Consider the following 15,737-nt stretch of genomic DNA (forward strand, 5'->3'; position numbering starts at 1 on the left):
ATATAGTATATATATAGAGCGGACAGCCAGTCTTATAGAATCTGTGTGGGAGCCGGTAGCAGGAGAGCACTGCTGCGGATCTATGGCACCGCTGCCTTGTAATGGCCCCCCATAACCCCACATCAACTGCTAGAGCATACAGCATATCCCTGAACCCGCACCCCATCCTCAAATATTTACAGATGCCCGTCTGTAGTGTCATGTTTTGCCAGCACAGTCAGTTATTTGTCAGAACAGCATTGCCTCATTAGCTGCAATTTCAACACAATGACAGTTTCATGTTGGTAAATATTACTCAATGTTGAACAAATAAATAGATCTTTTCCCTGTGGCAGATCTTCCTAGACGTCTCCTGGCTTCCTTATCCTTCGTGAGATGCCATCGTGGCACATTCAATGTTCTGGCTTTGTAACAGGGAATTTAGGAGAGATCTGCCCACAACTGTCTGTGCAATGCAAAAACCACCGCCGCCGTTTACACTGTCTTGGGTTACATAGACCCAGGAATCTGAAAGATGCAAGATTGGCCAGACTTAAAGGGATCCTGTCAAAAAATCCTGTTCCTTGCAATCAGGGCAGGATTTCCCACAAGGCCAACTGAGGCCAGGCCTCGGGGCGGCAAGGAGCAGAGCGGCAGCAGGAATTTCTATCGCCATATGGCTGGGCCAGGAAGTTCCGGGTGCCGGGCGCGTAGTTGTTTTCTATATTTGGCCCTGCTTTGGGCAAGCATAGCTAAATTAACAGCATAGTCTGCTTATCCGTCCTCCCCCAAAACCCCAACCCCGCCCCGCAGGCAACCTCTCTCCCCACTGGCTGTAGATCCTCTCTTCAGGATGGAGAGTGGGGAGCAGGGTGGAGAATGTCAGTTCTCCTCTCTGCTCCATGTAAACACTGAGACGGGAGCAAACCAACCCTCCCGCCCCCACAATCTGGTTGCCATTCTCCATTGTTGGTGGTGGTGGTGGTGGGGGGGAGGGGAATGCATAGAGGAACCTGGCCTTGGGGCAGCAGGGAGAGTAAATCCAGCCCATGCCTGCAATAGAAAAGCTGTTTTACTCGCCTCTGCGGTGGCCTGTGTCTCCCACCTTCCCACCATTTGAGCCCTAAGTCTCCCTTAAGCTGGCCATACACTGTTCTATTTTTTCGTCCAATCTGCTGGCTGAACAAAAAAAACTGAACCGGGCTGGCCAGCAGGATGCTGTACATAGCTTCCTGAAAACATCACAGCACTCTGCCTCAGTACGTCTCCCATGAGCTTTCAGCCATGATGTAAGCAGTGGGTTGGCTCTTGGGAGGAGTTACGCAAATATCAATATATCAATATCATGCCTTGATGGGGTGTTCCTACACAGTCTGCATGCAGACCACCTTAGGTAACACCCACATGTGATGCTGAGTCTCCATGATTGAAAAGAGCTGGATGATGATGGAATCCTCCAGCCAGGAAACAAGACGGGCTCTGATTTGCTGCAGTTTCCAATGCACATTGTGAGTAAGGCATTTCAGCCCTTTACAACTGTGCAAGACTGTAGGGAAGGCCAGAGTTCAGCTTTAACCCCATTTCCTCCACTAGTCATTAATTAGGGCACACCCCTCCAGCTAAGCCCCACCTACATTGTCCATGGCACATGAAAGTTGGTTAGGCCATTCAACAGTTTGGTGTCATTTACAGTGGTGTTCCTCTACATGGCATTGCTGGCACTTCCCGAATATACTAAAAGCTTCATGATTACAAGAACCAATAGCAAAGCAGCATCTACTTGCCCTATCCTTCTCCTTCACACTGCCAAAGTACTAGTAATGCTCGTTACCTTAATTAATAATCAAATTAAGTTGGCTACAAGTTTAAAGGAAGCCATTGTACTGGTACTGCTCTCTTTTATGAGCTAATCGGAGTTTATTAAGTTCCCTTTTTTTTCCAGAAGTCCTTCTCCCGGCAGTTCCTGTTATCGTCGTCTATTCTCAGTTCATGAAACACTTTGGATTATAAACCCGTCATCCTCGCATAATAAATTCTCTTCTTTGGTTAAAAGTCCCATTGTATTATCTGTTATAAAAGCTAATGGTGTGCCCATGTTACTGTTTGGTACGTCATTCTCTGTTTTATCTCGCATGGATGGTTTTATTGTTGCCTAATTACTCGATAAATTGTGTGGGCGTAATAAAGTGTGAGATTCATTACTGGAATCCGAAGGACTGCAATGCAGAGGGATGCCAACTGTCAGAGAAAACTTCTGAATGACGGGGGCTGATCCGTCCCCGTACTACTGAGGAAGGGGAGTGAAAGGGTTAAAGTAGACCTAAACCCAATCAATGAAATAATATATAAGCTTTAATATGTTATCTCGAAGGTTTTCTTTAATGTTCTTATACAGGGCTGGACTAATTTCAGGAGTCATGTTGCCAATGCTCCTTAAAAATGACAGTTGGCACCCAACATTGGAGGTTTTCTCTAGTAGTTGTCAGTGGTAGACATGCGCATTCGGACGAACTTGCAAATCAACGAAAATCAGTAGATTTCAGGCATACATAAATTCCTTACCAGAACACACAGCAGCCATATTGGTCAACGGCGTGTTCTGTGCATGCCCGCCGCCATCTTGGAGGCGGAGCGCATGACGTCACATGATGGTGACGTCACACGTTAAACAAGCGGTGGCTATATGGGCTGCGGGCACGTTCTGCGCATGTCCACTGCTTGTCTTTCAGTATATCTTGGTATACACCAAGATAGCGGCTCCCAAACATGCGGGTGCCGCCATATTGGTGCATACCAAGATACACTCAAAGATGGCGGCTCGCAAGCGCAGAACGTGCCGGTGGCCGATATGTCCGCCGCTTGCTCTGCAGTTTCAGTGTGTGGTTTCGGATTCGGAGGCTCGTTGCCCCCGAATCTGAAACAGCATACAAACTTTTTTTTGGGGGACAAAACAAATGAAAATGTTTTTCGTTTTCTTTTGTTTTGTCAGAAAACATTTTTTTTTGCCGTGCACATGTCTAGTCAGTGGTGCTGGCTCTACAAAAATTTCTGTTGGCTCCTGGATTGAATAGGCTGGCTCCTAAATTCCATATTAATTGGGGCACCTCTGCAGGGTGACTGGTCTTGTCTCCGCCCCATCCTGTAATAAAGACCGGTCACTGCTGCTCTCTCTCCTTGTGCAGGGTGACTGGTCTTGTCTCCGCCCCCTCCTGTAATAAAGGCCGGTCACTGCTGCTCTCTCCTTGTGCTGGTTGACTGGTCTTATCTTTGCCCCCTCCTGTAGTTTCCTGTAGTGGGTGGGGCCTGCTGGGTCCTTCCTACAACTTTGTTCTCTGCACAGGTTATGTACAGCACAGTGATGATATCACTGCTACTTTGGCAAGGGAATATTAGGCATTTTGTACCCACAAAGTGATTTATAACCTTTGTGGCTATTGAGGAATATATTTAAACTCATGTTTTTGTGCCTGGAGTGCAGCTTTAAATTCTCCTTTTGTGTGCCTGCTCATTTTTTGTAAAGTAGACTCTGGAGTGATTGCAAACCCTTTGAAAAAGAGATCTTTACTCTCACTTCCTGTCATGTCGCGAGGACAGGAAGTGAAGGGACATCTACCCAATAGATTGCAGACAGCAAAGAAAAAAACCTATAATAAAGAAGATGTTTTTAGCTTTCGGTTAAAGGAGAACTATGGGGTCAGTGTTTTTCCCCATAGTTCTCCTTAGGGTAACGGGAGGACACAAACTAGCGTCCTCCCGTTACCCTAAGCTCAGTATACCGCGAGCTAGAGCTCGCGGTATACTGAGACGCCTCAGCCGGAGCGGATCCCGACATTGATGTCGAGATCCGCCCAGCTGCGTGAGTGACAGCTGGCTCTGCCTATCTAGAGGCAGAGCCAGCTGTACCCGCCCCCTCCCCCGTCCGTTCCGCCAGTCAGCGCTGGCGGATCGGAGGGGGGAATCCAGCCCCTCCCCTGTCACGGCAGAGAGCCGTGACAGGATCGAGAGGTGAGCGAACGCCGGTATCTGTTCACTCACCTCCCGATCTACTGAGCCGACCTGTGACAGTCTCATTGTCACAGGTCGGCTAGAACTATGAGGTGAGTGGAAATCACTCATCTCATAGTTCTCCTTTAAATGAATTATGTGATGAAAATTGGAGCCATTTGTCAGGAAATAGGAGTCTCTTAAGAGCGAATTTAATGCAGAACTTTTTGCTTTGACTGGAACACACATCGGGTTTTTTCGTAGCGATCATTTGCAATGTTGAACAGAATTTTGAACACAACCTGCCCAAAGTCATATTTATGTCATAAATTTGCTTTACTTTGCCAAGGAAAGTAGCGGAATTCATATGGTATGGAGCCAGATGGGTATTTTTGTATAGAAGTCAGGAAAGGAGTTCCTAATTAGTTTTGGCATGACAGTGATAATTAGGAGCATGCTGTCCTAATGACTCAGTCGCTGTGCCATCACTTATTAAGAGGAATATTATTATTATCTTGTTATGAAGTAACACCATTTAGTCAACGTCTAATGATTTCCAGCAAACACCGCAACTGTTCTAAGTTCAATCCAGTCACTTTACCTTCATTAGAATTTTATATGACTCTCTCATTGCTTAACTAAACATTTTTGGAGGTCTCTGGAGGGACTACAACTTCTTGATTATTGTTCTGTAGTTTGAATCCTCCTCACCATCCAGAACAATAGTTAGAGAAGACAGCAATGGGGGTGAACCTGTGAACTGAAGAACTTCTTACTTAAGTAAAAAGGCAAAGTCTGCTTACCTCAGAGGCCATCAATCCCCTGATTGAAAACAGGGAGCAGCACAATAGTGACATCATCAAATCTCACTCCAAATCTCCTGAGACTACCAGTCAAAGGCTCTGCTGCTGGGGTCCTAGATGATCTCACACTGCAGATATTGAGCTATGAGGCTCTAGGCACAGAAAGACCTATTTTTTACAAGGAATTCAAGACAAAAGGTAAATGTTTCAGGATAAAACGTTGGCACAATTAACATTTCATTTCAACATTTCAATAATAACTTCATGGACCTGTGTCTTTATTCAACCTCAAATACTACGTAATTATGTAATATCTTCATTATAAGACAGCACATCTTCACATCAGGTCCAGTTTAATATGCGATACAAAAGCTGCCCAGCTATAAAGTTGTTTGATGATGCGCTAAACTTACCTGTATTGCATTCGATGTTGGCAGATGAAACGGATTATCTCATTTTTATATATCATAAACATACAGAAAAACATGTTCTTGCTGAAGACCTCAGACATTTATAGAAAGGCAGTCTGTGGGCTGCATGTCTAAAAATGGTTTTCTATAAGAATATGCCATAGATTTAGTCTCAATTTTTTCCAGAAAAGCAATCTGTGCAAAAACCTGTCAGACAATGATCTAATCCCGCTATTTCAGACACTCACCAAGCAAAGGAGAGAGATTCTGATTCACTAATCTGACCAACACAAAGTAAAGATAAGGAGTAGAGATGAGCAAATCTTAAAAGAGCTCCAGACTTGCTAATCACCTTTCTTTTTAATTAACCTGTGTGTCCAGCCAAAACTTTTTTTCCTAAATGGGAAGATTTTCATACGAACCTTCTGCCCAGAAATCTCCCAGAACATTGGATAATGCCATCAGAGATTTGACGACTGCCGTTGGAAATTTTGTTGGATTTTACCATTAAAGTTTGGAAATGAATGGAGTTTCCTGAACGAAAAACATATTTGCTGTTAATATTTAATCTGAGAAAAAAATGTTCCATTCTGCTCCTTCGTCACTTTGTCTCCTCCCACTTTTTTTCATCACTACAGTATTATTATTATACAGGATTTATATAGCGCCAACAGTTTGCGCAGCGCTTACAGTTGAAACCAATCATCGATTTGACCTCATTACCTGTTAGAAAACTGAATGAACATTTCTTTTCTAACAAAATTCTGCTGGAGTATAGCCAGCTTTAGTTTTGGATAGAATATGGAACTTTAGATCCCCTGTCTGTATTGTACTGCAATTTGGGGCTCTGCTAGAAGGATATACCTCACTTCCTGTCCTGCTGACAATGTTTTACCAGACAGTGAAGTGAAGGTAACTCTCCAACAGCAATATAGACAGAAGAAAACAATAAGTAGAGCAGTGATGTGCAGTGGAGTCTGTTCTCAGAGAGGCCTTTCCCCTGACCGCCCCACCCCCAGCCCGCCTCCACCCCGTCCATGCCCCACCCCAGCTCACCTCCATCGCGCCCTCCACCTGGTCACCGAGTTGTGTGGGGGATTGAGGGAGGACAGAAAAGGGAGGAGCCTCCCTGTCCCTCAATTGCTCGTCACCAGTGAGGCATCGAGATCGATATCCTCACTATTTTTTTTTTATTGGACAGTTTGGACCAATGGCGCTTTGACATTGATAAGATGAAGGTTTTAGTGCCGAATATCATTTTTGTTAGTTATAGAACCTTTTGGATTGGGGGGTAGGCCTAGGTAAATGTAGCAATTGTCCTCTTAGCCTCATGGGCTGCCCACATCACACATCCCAGTAGACAGTATCCCAGGGCTAAATGAGCTCAAGAAAGAAAGAAAGATCTGCATACTATTCATCACAGAAGCACAGGTGATCTATTGCTGGCATTCAGCCCTGAAGAAGGGGGATTTTTACAACCTTAAACGCATTGGCGATTTTAAAGAAATATAATTTTGGCCCTAAATTTTTGGACTGACACCTTAAACAGGGTTTCTAACCCCTTTACCACTCTACCCAATACTACAGAAAAATAGGTTTGGCTTTATATACACTTGAACATTCCCTCTTCCTAGCAGCACCTTTAATTTCCTCACCTGGTGCTCAGCTGCACGGACGCGGTACAGGCTCACTTTAAGAACTCCATTAAAACTGTATCACAAGCGGAGTTGCTGCCCAAAGCAAACTGTTTGTTTTCGCCTTATAAATAAAACAAGGGCACATCTCCAGCTCTGTCTCCCATGTCTAATTCATGACTGTCTTATTGCAGGTTTTATAGCTGCGCAATGTCTGTGGGTGCAGCTGAATGTAAACAGGCTGCGACGGTATTATTGTTCTGTGTCAATATTTCTCAACGTGTCCTTCACTTTACAATTCATGACGCTGTGCTGCTTGCTGCAGATGAAGCGCAGTAATGACAGGCTTTCCATTGGAATTGTTGGAGTATAAGACATTGTCTGCAGAGAGAAGATTATTACCATGCAAAGGGAGACAAGGAAGAGCATTCCAGAGCACACCGATACGGCTTCTTGTGTTATGGACACCAACAATCTCATATGTATCTGTGTAAATAATCCGTAGACTATCCATGTGTATGTACACCAGGTAACACCAATCACATGCATATGTGTGCAAATAATTCATAGACTATCCCTGTGCATGTATACCAAGTGACACCAATCTGATGTATATGGACACCAGTCTCATGTATTTGTGTGCAATTTATCAATCGTACCATCCATATGCATGGACACCAGGTGACACCAATCACATGTATATGTGTGCAAATAATCTATAGATCACCCATATCTATGCACGCCAAGTGACACCAATCTGATGTATATGGACACCAGCCTCCTGTATTGGTGTACAAAGAATCAATCATACCATCCATGTGCATGTACACCAGGTGACACCAATCTCATGTATATGGACATAAATCTCATGTATATGTGTGCAAATAATTTATAGACCATCTATGTGCATGTACTCCAAGTGACACCAAACTCATGTATTTGTGTGTGAACAATCCATAGACCATCCATATGTATGTACACCAAGTGACACCAATCTCATGTGTATGGACATCTCATGTGTATATGTGCAAATAATCCATAGACCATCGTTGTGCAGGTACGCCAAGTGACACCAGTCTCATGTATATAGACACCAGTCTCATGTATATGGACACCAGTCTCATGTATATGTGTGCAAATAATCCATAGACCATCCATTTATATGCACGCCAAGTGATACCAGTCTCATGTATATAGACACCAGTCTCATGTATATGGACACCAGTCTCATGTATATGTGTGCAAATAATCCATAGACCATTCATGTGTTTGCACGCCAAGTGACACCAGTCTCATGTATATGGACAAAGGTCTCATATACTGTTTATGGACACCAGATTGATATACAGTATATGGACACCAGTCTCAATGTCAAACATTAACTCTTGAAGTGGAGCTACCCCCACACTGCAAGGGTTAACTGCTTGTTATTATCTAGGGGCTGGAAAAAAGAAGGTATACTCACCTGATCCTCAGTTTCGCAGCAGCCAGTGCTCACCTCTCTCTTTCCCTCCTCTCTGGCTGTGGCATGCCTCTCGGCGTCCTGACGTCTAATGCACTTGCATTAGGCGTGATGACATCATGGGTCCTTAGACCACCGGAGCCCAGGGGAGAAGAGGCTGGGGATGGGTGAATGTAAATCAGATTGTACAAAGATTGTTCAGTCAGATTGTGATAACAACTCTGGGAGAGGAAGCACTGCGTCTCCCGGACCAGCACTTTGGATATTGATGATATATTACATTATCAGTCATGATGTTTAAACTAAAGCTGGCCATAGACGGCTCAAACTTTGGCTGGTTCAGCAGGAATTTGAGCCATGGGTAGCAAGCACCACCTTGAAAATCGATTTAAGAGCCAGGTGGTAAATGATAAGCAGAACAGCAATTGCATCCTATCAGATGCAGTCACTGATCAGATATTTAGACAGCTGTGGGTGTCACGGCTTCTGAATACAATAGCCGGCAGTGGTGGAGAATCCTCCATCCATGCTGAGGGAAGCCCACTGATTTTCTCTTGTTCAGTTTACACTTGGCACAATGCAGTAAGGCAAGTACCGTTCTCCTGGCAACCGCCAAACCCAGACAGTCTATCGGGGAAGCGTGATTGGTCACTCCAGAGTAAATGTCTCCACTTCTCTAGAGTCCAGTGGCAGCGTGCTTTACACCACTGCATCCAACGCTTTGCATTGCACTTGGTTGCAGCTGCTTGGCCATGGAAACCCATTCCATGAAGCTCTCTACGCACTGTTGTTGAGCCAATCTGAAGGCCACACGAAGTTTGGAGGTCTGTAGCTATTGACTCTGCAGACAGTTGGTGACCTCTGCGCACTGTGCGCTTCAGCATGTGCTGACCCCGCTCTGTCATTTTACGTGGCCTACCACTTGGTGGCTGAGTTGCTGCTGTTCCCAGTTGCTTCCACTTTGTTATAATACCACTAACAGTTGACTGTTAAACATTTAGTAGAAAGGAAGTTTCACAGAACACCTGAATCCAAGGGAGGGGAGGAGGATTGGAGGGGTGTCCCAATACTTTTGGTCATATAGTGTATATTGGTCCTGAGAAACTTTAATATCCCCTGCGGCCCCCTTTCTCATCATATGGAGTGAAGCTGGATGAAATACTTGACTGATTGAGTGAATAAATGATCTACTACCTCTTATCTATCTCCTGAAGATTTATTATCTGAGATTTGGTCTCATCCCTCTACAAGTATCGGCTTGAAAGTGGAAAGATAATTGAATATCTGAAATGAATGGATAAAAGATGTATGAGCCGAGCTCCGGTATTGAGACGTGAGGAGGACAATGTGTGTATAGATGAAAGAACCTTTGTATTGGCACTTAACCTTGTTCCATATGATTGGTCTTAATGTGAACAAGAATAAAAGGCTTTAGATTTTTTAGCAGTCATTTTGTAGATATCTTTGAATAGGGGTACCCTTAAAGTCCTGTAGTGCCCCCCTGACCCCCAGAGGCCTGAGGTGGACCCAGAAAGGGTAGCAAGGGCTGACATTTCACTCTCAGGGGTGGATCCTTAGCTGCGATCAGTAAATTGGGCACCAGTCACTTTAAGGAATTTTTAGATGCTTTATTAAAGAAACAGCAAAACTGGGAGAGAGGGTATAGGACTTCAGACATCCATTGGCAAAAATAGACCTCAGACCCACCAATCTCTTCCGGCTTCCAGAGTGGAGAAATATTTCAGGAGAATAGATGATGAGACTGTGCAGTAGAACAACAGCTGAGTAGGGATGAGCATGAGATCCTCCCTGGGAAAGTCATCAGACTTGTTTTGCTGATGCCCATGCCATCCTGGCCTTACTGCCACCTCCAGCAGTCATAGGGCTCCTCTGGTTCTCCTCCCAAGGTAGTTCCCCATGTGGTCTCCTGCAGGCTTGAGGCCTAGTCAGCTTGTCCAACCTTGTACATCCCACTCCCAGGCTAGGCCCGGGGGCGGACAGGCCTGAGCACATGGCAATTCCTGAGTATTTATGAACTCAGCCAGCATGCACCACTGGCCGTGAAACTCATAGTGATTGGCTGGTGAGGCATAGACACTCCTGATGTTCCCCTATTGGTTGCCCCACTCTGGCAGGGACAGGTAGATGCAATCATCAGCAGAACACCTGGAATTAACCAGAAGATACCGGACTACAAATCAGCCAGACTGATTACAGTCCTCGCAACACTAAATTTCAGGAGCCACTCCACTTAGGGTGGTAGGGGCTACAGTAGGGTTGCCACCTTTTCTTCAAGCGCAACCCGAACACTCTAGCAACACGCTGACATTTTTGGGGGAGAATGAGTCGCTGCTTTTTCATATGTAAGTAGTGCCACCCATTCATATGTAAATATAACAGTTGAGACTATTTTCAGTGGGGGGCCAGTAGCCCCTATCTTAATTTTGGTTGCCCTGTCTGCCTGACCTCTTATGTCTGGGTTTCTGCTGCCATGAAACCCGAACACAGCATTCAAAACCTGGACTGTCCGGGTGAATCCTGGACAGGTGGCAATTCTTGGCGACAGTCTCATGTTCCTAATGTTCTGTTTATAGCAGATTGTAATGTAACAATGAGATATAACAAGTATACCAAGTGGATACCGGAGAAGATTGTAAGGTAAATGGTAAGCCTAAAGGGTATCTATGGTCAAGTTCATGGTCATAAGTTCTATCCCACTCCTAAAAACCAAATCCATCTAAAAGTTTGTAAAGTCACTTATTGAAGATATCCGTAGGATGTACTTCCTCAATGCACTGACAAAAGTTCACTCAGCCCCGTAAACATGCACTTCCTCATGTCACAACTCTCACAGAGCCTGCCGTCTGAACTACAACTCAGCATCCGAACAATTTAACATCATCATTGCTTGCTGGAAGCAATGCATGATGGGATGTGTAGTCTTGAAAAGACTTTGATATGAAGGGAAACTGATGACTCTGATGTGAAGGGGGACTGGGGACTCTGATGTAAAGGGGGACTGATGACTCTGATGTGAAGGGGGGACTGAGGACTCTGATGTGAAGGGGAACTGAGGACGCTGATGTGTAGGGGGACTGAGGACTCTGATGTGAAGGGGAACTGAGAACTCAGATGTAAAGGGAGACTGAGGATGCTGATGTAAAGGGAGACTGAGGACGCTGATGTGAAGGGAGACTGAGGACGCTGATGTGAAGGGGGACTAAGGACACTGATGTGAAGGGGGACTGAGGACTCTGATGTAAAGGGAGACTGAGGACTCTGATGTAAAGGGAGACTGAGGACTCTGATGTGAAGGGAGACTGTAATGCTGATGTGAAGGGGGGACTGAGGATGCTGATGTGAAGGGGGACTGAGGATTCTGATGTGAAGGGGGACTGAGAACTCTGATGTGAAGGGGGACTGAGGACATCTGTGTATGTAGCTATATGTCCAGAGCTTATCTTTAATTCTACCTCCTTACAGCTATTTTTATATACAATGTGGATGGAGCTTGTTATCATTGTTCTGGTTTTTTGTATTGGCGCTGTAGTGGAATGTGCTACACATTGTATAGGAGTGTTGTATAGGAGTATTGCATAGGAGTGTTGTATAGCAGTATTGTTTAGGAGTGTTATATAGGAGTGTTGTATAGGAGTGTTGTATAGGAGTGTTGTATAGGAGTGTTGTATAGGAGTATTGTATAGGAGTGTTGTAAAGGAGTGTTGTATAGGAGTGTTGTATAGGAGTGTTGTCTAGGAGTGTTGTATAGGAGTGTTGTTTAGGAGTGTTGTATAGGAGTGTTGTATAGGCGTGTTGTATAGGAGTGTTGTTTAGGAGTGTTGTATAGGAGTGTTGTATAGGCGTGTTGTATAGGAGTGTTGTATAGGCGTGTTGTATAGGAGTGTTGTATAGGCGTGTTGTATAGGAGTGTTGTTTAGGAGTGTTGTATAGGAGTGTTGTTTAGGAGTGTTGTATAGGAGTATTGTATAGGCGTCATAGGCGTGTTGTATAGGAGTATTGTTTAGGAGTGTTGTATAGGAGTGTTGTTTAGGAGTGTTGTATAGGAGTATTGTATAGGCGTGTTGTATAGGAGTATTGTTTAGGAGTATTGTATAGGAGTGTTGTATAGGAGTGTTGTTTAGGAGTGTTGCATAGGAGTGTTGCATAGGAGTGTTGTATAGGAGTGTTGTATAGGCGTGTTGTATAGGAGTGTTGTTTAGGAGTGTTGCATAGGAGTGTTGTATAGGAGTGTTGTATAGGCGTGTTGTATAGGAGTGTTGTATAGGAGTATTGTATAGGAGTGTTGTATAGGCGTGTTGTATAGGCGTGTTGTATAGGAGTGTTGTATAGGAGTGTGGCTGATACACTTTCTGTTGCAATATTATATATAATATTTTTTCTGTTTTGTCTTTCCCAAGGTCTAAGTATTTGCACTACGTTGAAGCTCACTGTACCGTCTCCAGTCATCCATGGCATCAAAGGACAGCCGCTCATCCTTCCCGTTTACTATGAAGTCAACCAGTCTGCTTCCAGCGTCCAAATCATCTGGTTAATGGAGCGGTCCCAGGCCCAGGCCAGGTATCTGATAACTTCCATTAACCAGTCCGTGATGCCAGATTTAGAACTTCAGCACAAGCTTACACTGAAACCACCCAACGCTTCCCTGCTCATTCATTCACTGCATCTAAATGATGAAGGGACTTATATTGTGAAGGTGAACCTCGAGGGGAATACAACTGTGTCAGCCACTCAGAAGATTGACGTCACAGTGGATGGTAAGTGGCAGAGTGTCATATGTATGTCTTCTATGGAACATGGCAGACCATATCATTTTTATGGGGCTTGGCACAGAATGCCGAGAACAGACCGGCTGCATAATGGTGCATCAAATTTAAGGGTATGGTGGATAACAATGGAACTCTAAAATGGCTGTACTTCCACCAAATACTCTTGAAATAGTGGTGTGCAGCATATTGTCAGTAGGGATGGGCTTCGCGTTCGAGTCGAACCTATGTTCGACTCGAACATAGCATGTTCTAATGCTCGCCGGAGGTGGAACATTATGGGATGTCCGCGGTCTGTTCGACCGCGGGACATCCCACAATGCACTGCGCCGTCCGAAACGGTAATTGGCTACAGTCTTGCACCTGATATATATAAATGTAATTTTTGCTTCAGCAGGTTCTATACATCATACAGATCATACTGATATATATCTCAGACTTCTGTAGTATATATATATATATATATCTCAGACTTCTGTAGTATATATATATATATATATCTCAGACTTCTGTAGATCAGACTTCTGTAGTGGGTAGGTGGCTCTCACAAAACAGAAGGGCTACCAGAGCTACTGATTGGGAATGAAGTAAGGTGTAAGATCAGAAGCACCACACTTGAAGGCTGAAGTCCAAAGTAACTAACTATTCCAATGAAAGATTCAAGCATGCTCTGTATATTAGCCAACCCATTTCATTGGCTCATTCTTGCCCCCTTCATCAGGGATTGATGTTGCTGTTGCTACAACAACCAGCCACCAATGAACTTGCCTATCCTCACTGAATAATTAAATTTTTCTGACATTTCTGATTTTTCTTTAAATTAAAATGTATTTACATAAATCAAGACCTGATGAAGGATGAACGTTTGAGGTCCTGTAATGTGTTGACTAAACATTCAGAGCTAGCTTGAATCTTTTACTGGAATAAATACTTGGGGACGTCAACATTCTGGTGTGGGGCTCCTCTTTTTACTGCTTCATTTAATAAAGTAATCCTGGCATATAGCTTCCTAACTTTCTGTGATGAGAATACCTTTTAGTGCTAATATTATTTCAAGTCCATTCTACACCAATGGCGATAATTTTTATCTAAAGTGAACCTGTCATTTGCCCATGTGACACACACCCTTTCCTACCATGTGACAGTACTCAGTGGAAGACCCGGAACACTCAATGTAAGACCTGGGGCACTCAGTAGAAAACCTTGGGCACTCAGTAGAAGACCCGGGACACTAAGTAGAGGCTTTGGGACACTCCGTAGGAGACCCGGGACACTCAGTAGAAGACCGACGGCACTCAGTTAAAGACCTGAAGCACTCAGTTAAAGACCTGGGGCACTCAGTTAAAGACATGGGGCGCTCAGTTAAAGACCTGGGGCACTCAATAAAATACCTGGTGCACTCAGTAGAAGACCTGGGACATTCAATAGAAGGCCTGAGACACTACATAGAGGGCCTAGGACACTCAGTAGAAGACCTGGGGCACTCATTCGAAGTCAGACGGCACTCAATAAAAGACATGGGGCACACAGTAGAAGACCAGGGACACTCATTTGAAGACCGGGGGCACTCAGTAGAGGACCTGGGGCACTTGCCCCTAATACAAAGGAGCAGAAACACATGATACAAAAGCTAATAGATGGTTTCTTCAGATGCTTTCTGAAGAAAAACAAAATGTGCACAGCTAAACAGATACACACATATACACACATTAAAATGCTGATATTGGGAGATCAGCTTTAAATAAATAAAACAAATAATAACACACTTTCAAACTTTTTTTTATTGCAAAGGACAAGGGGGCATTCTTGGCGTCTGGAGAAAAAGGTTCCACATATGGAACAGTTTCTTCACAGCAAGAGCTGTGAAAATATAGAATAGATCTCCTGGGGAACTATTGTAGATCTGTAAAACTCAGTGGATTGTTTGAAAAAAAAAAATAGATGTAGAATATAACCGGCTATTAATATTTTTTAAGAAATACTGCAACACCAAAGATTGTTAATCTGGAGAAAATCTGATTGTCTTAGGGTTTTATTTTACCCAGGGGCGTATTTACCGCGAGTCAAACTAGGCGTTTGCCTAGGGCGGCACCCTCCGTCGGGGCGGCTGCTCCGCTGGTGCCGCGGTACGCAAACGCCTAATAGGGTACTGTATATGGAGGGTTTACAATTTATTTATCCATTTGTTCTATTGGTTGAAATTGACCAGTACTACAACTATAGTGGATACAAGTGACTCTGTCTTGATGGACAGAAGTGACTCTACAAAGCTACCGAAGGATCTTACTGTAGCTTCAGCTGATCCTTTGGCTAGCTCTGGTTGTGGGAGCCCTTCGGAGGCAGCTGAGCGGCTCAACCAACCCGAAGGCATTTGTTTCGGCTCGACTGAGCCGAAATGGGGCAAACGGCCAGCCAAAGGCCGGCCTTTCGCCCCGCAAATGACAGCTGACAGATGTCCGCAAATGTTCCTAAATTACATCACGGCCGGCTCCACCCAGTTGTTATTCATTGGCCGGGACCTGCTAGAAGACGGAGCTAACTGTCATTGCTAGCTCCGCCCAATTGTTTTTTTCTCTTTTACATTTTGGATTTGTTTTCATTCGTCATTTCTGTTATTCTGAAATTCGGATACATCCGAATAACAAAACTTCGTCCGAAAAACGAATCGCACATGTCTAAGG

The 15,737-nt window shown here is 44.3% G+C and overlaps 1 protein-coding gene across 1 annotated transcript in view; it reads left to right on the top strand.

Annotated features, from left to right (window-relative positions):
- The window catches only part of HEPACAM2 (HEPACAM family member 2), a 73,859-nt gene that overhangs the window by 15,298 nt on the left and 42,824 nt on the right, over positions 1-15,737 (top strand). Inside the window, exon 2 of the mRNA XM_018557590.1 lies at positions 12,691-13,047. Within this exon, the coding sequence (XP_018413092.1) occupies positions 12,691-13,047 (357 nt within the window). The remainder of the gene's footprint in view (positions 1-12,690; positions 13,048-15,737) is intronic.

This window comes from Nanorana parkeri, unplaced genomic scaffold (genome assembly GCF_000935625.1).
Source record: "Nanorana parkeri isolate BGI_ZX_2015 unplaced genomic scaffold, ASM93562v1 scaffold291, whole genome shotgun sequence".
Lineage (NCBI taxonomy): Eukaryota > Metazoa > Chordata > Amphibia > Anura > Dicroglossidae > Nanorana > Nanorana parkeri.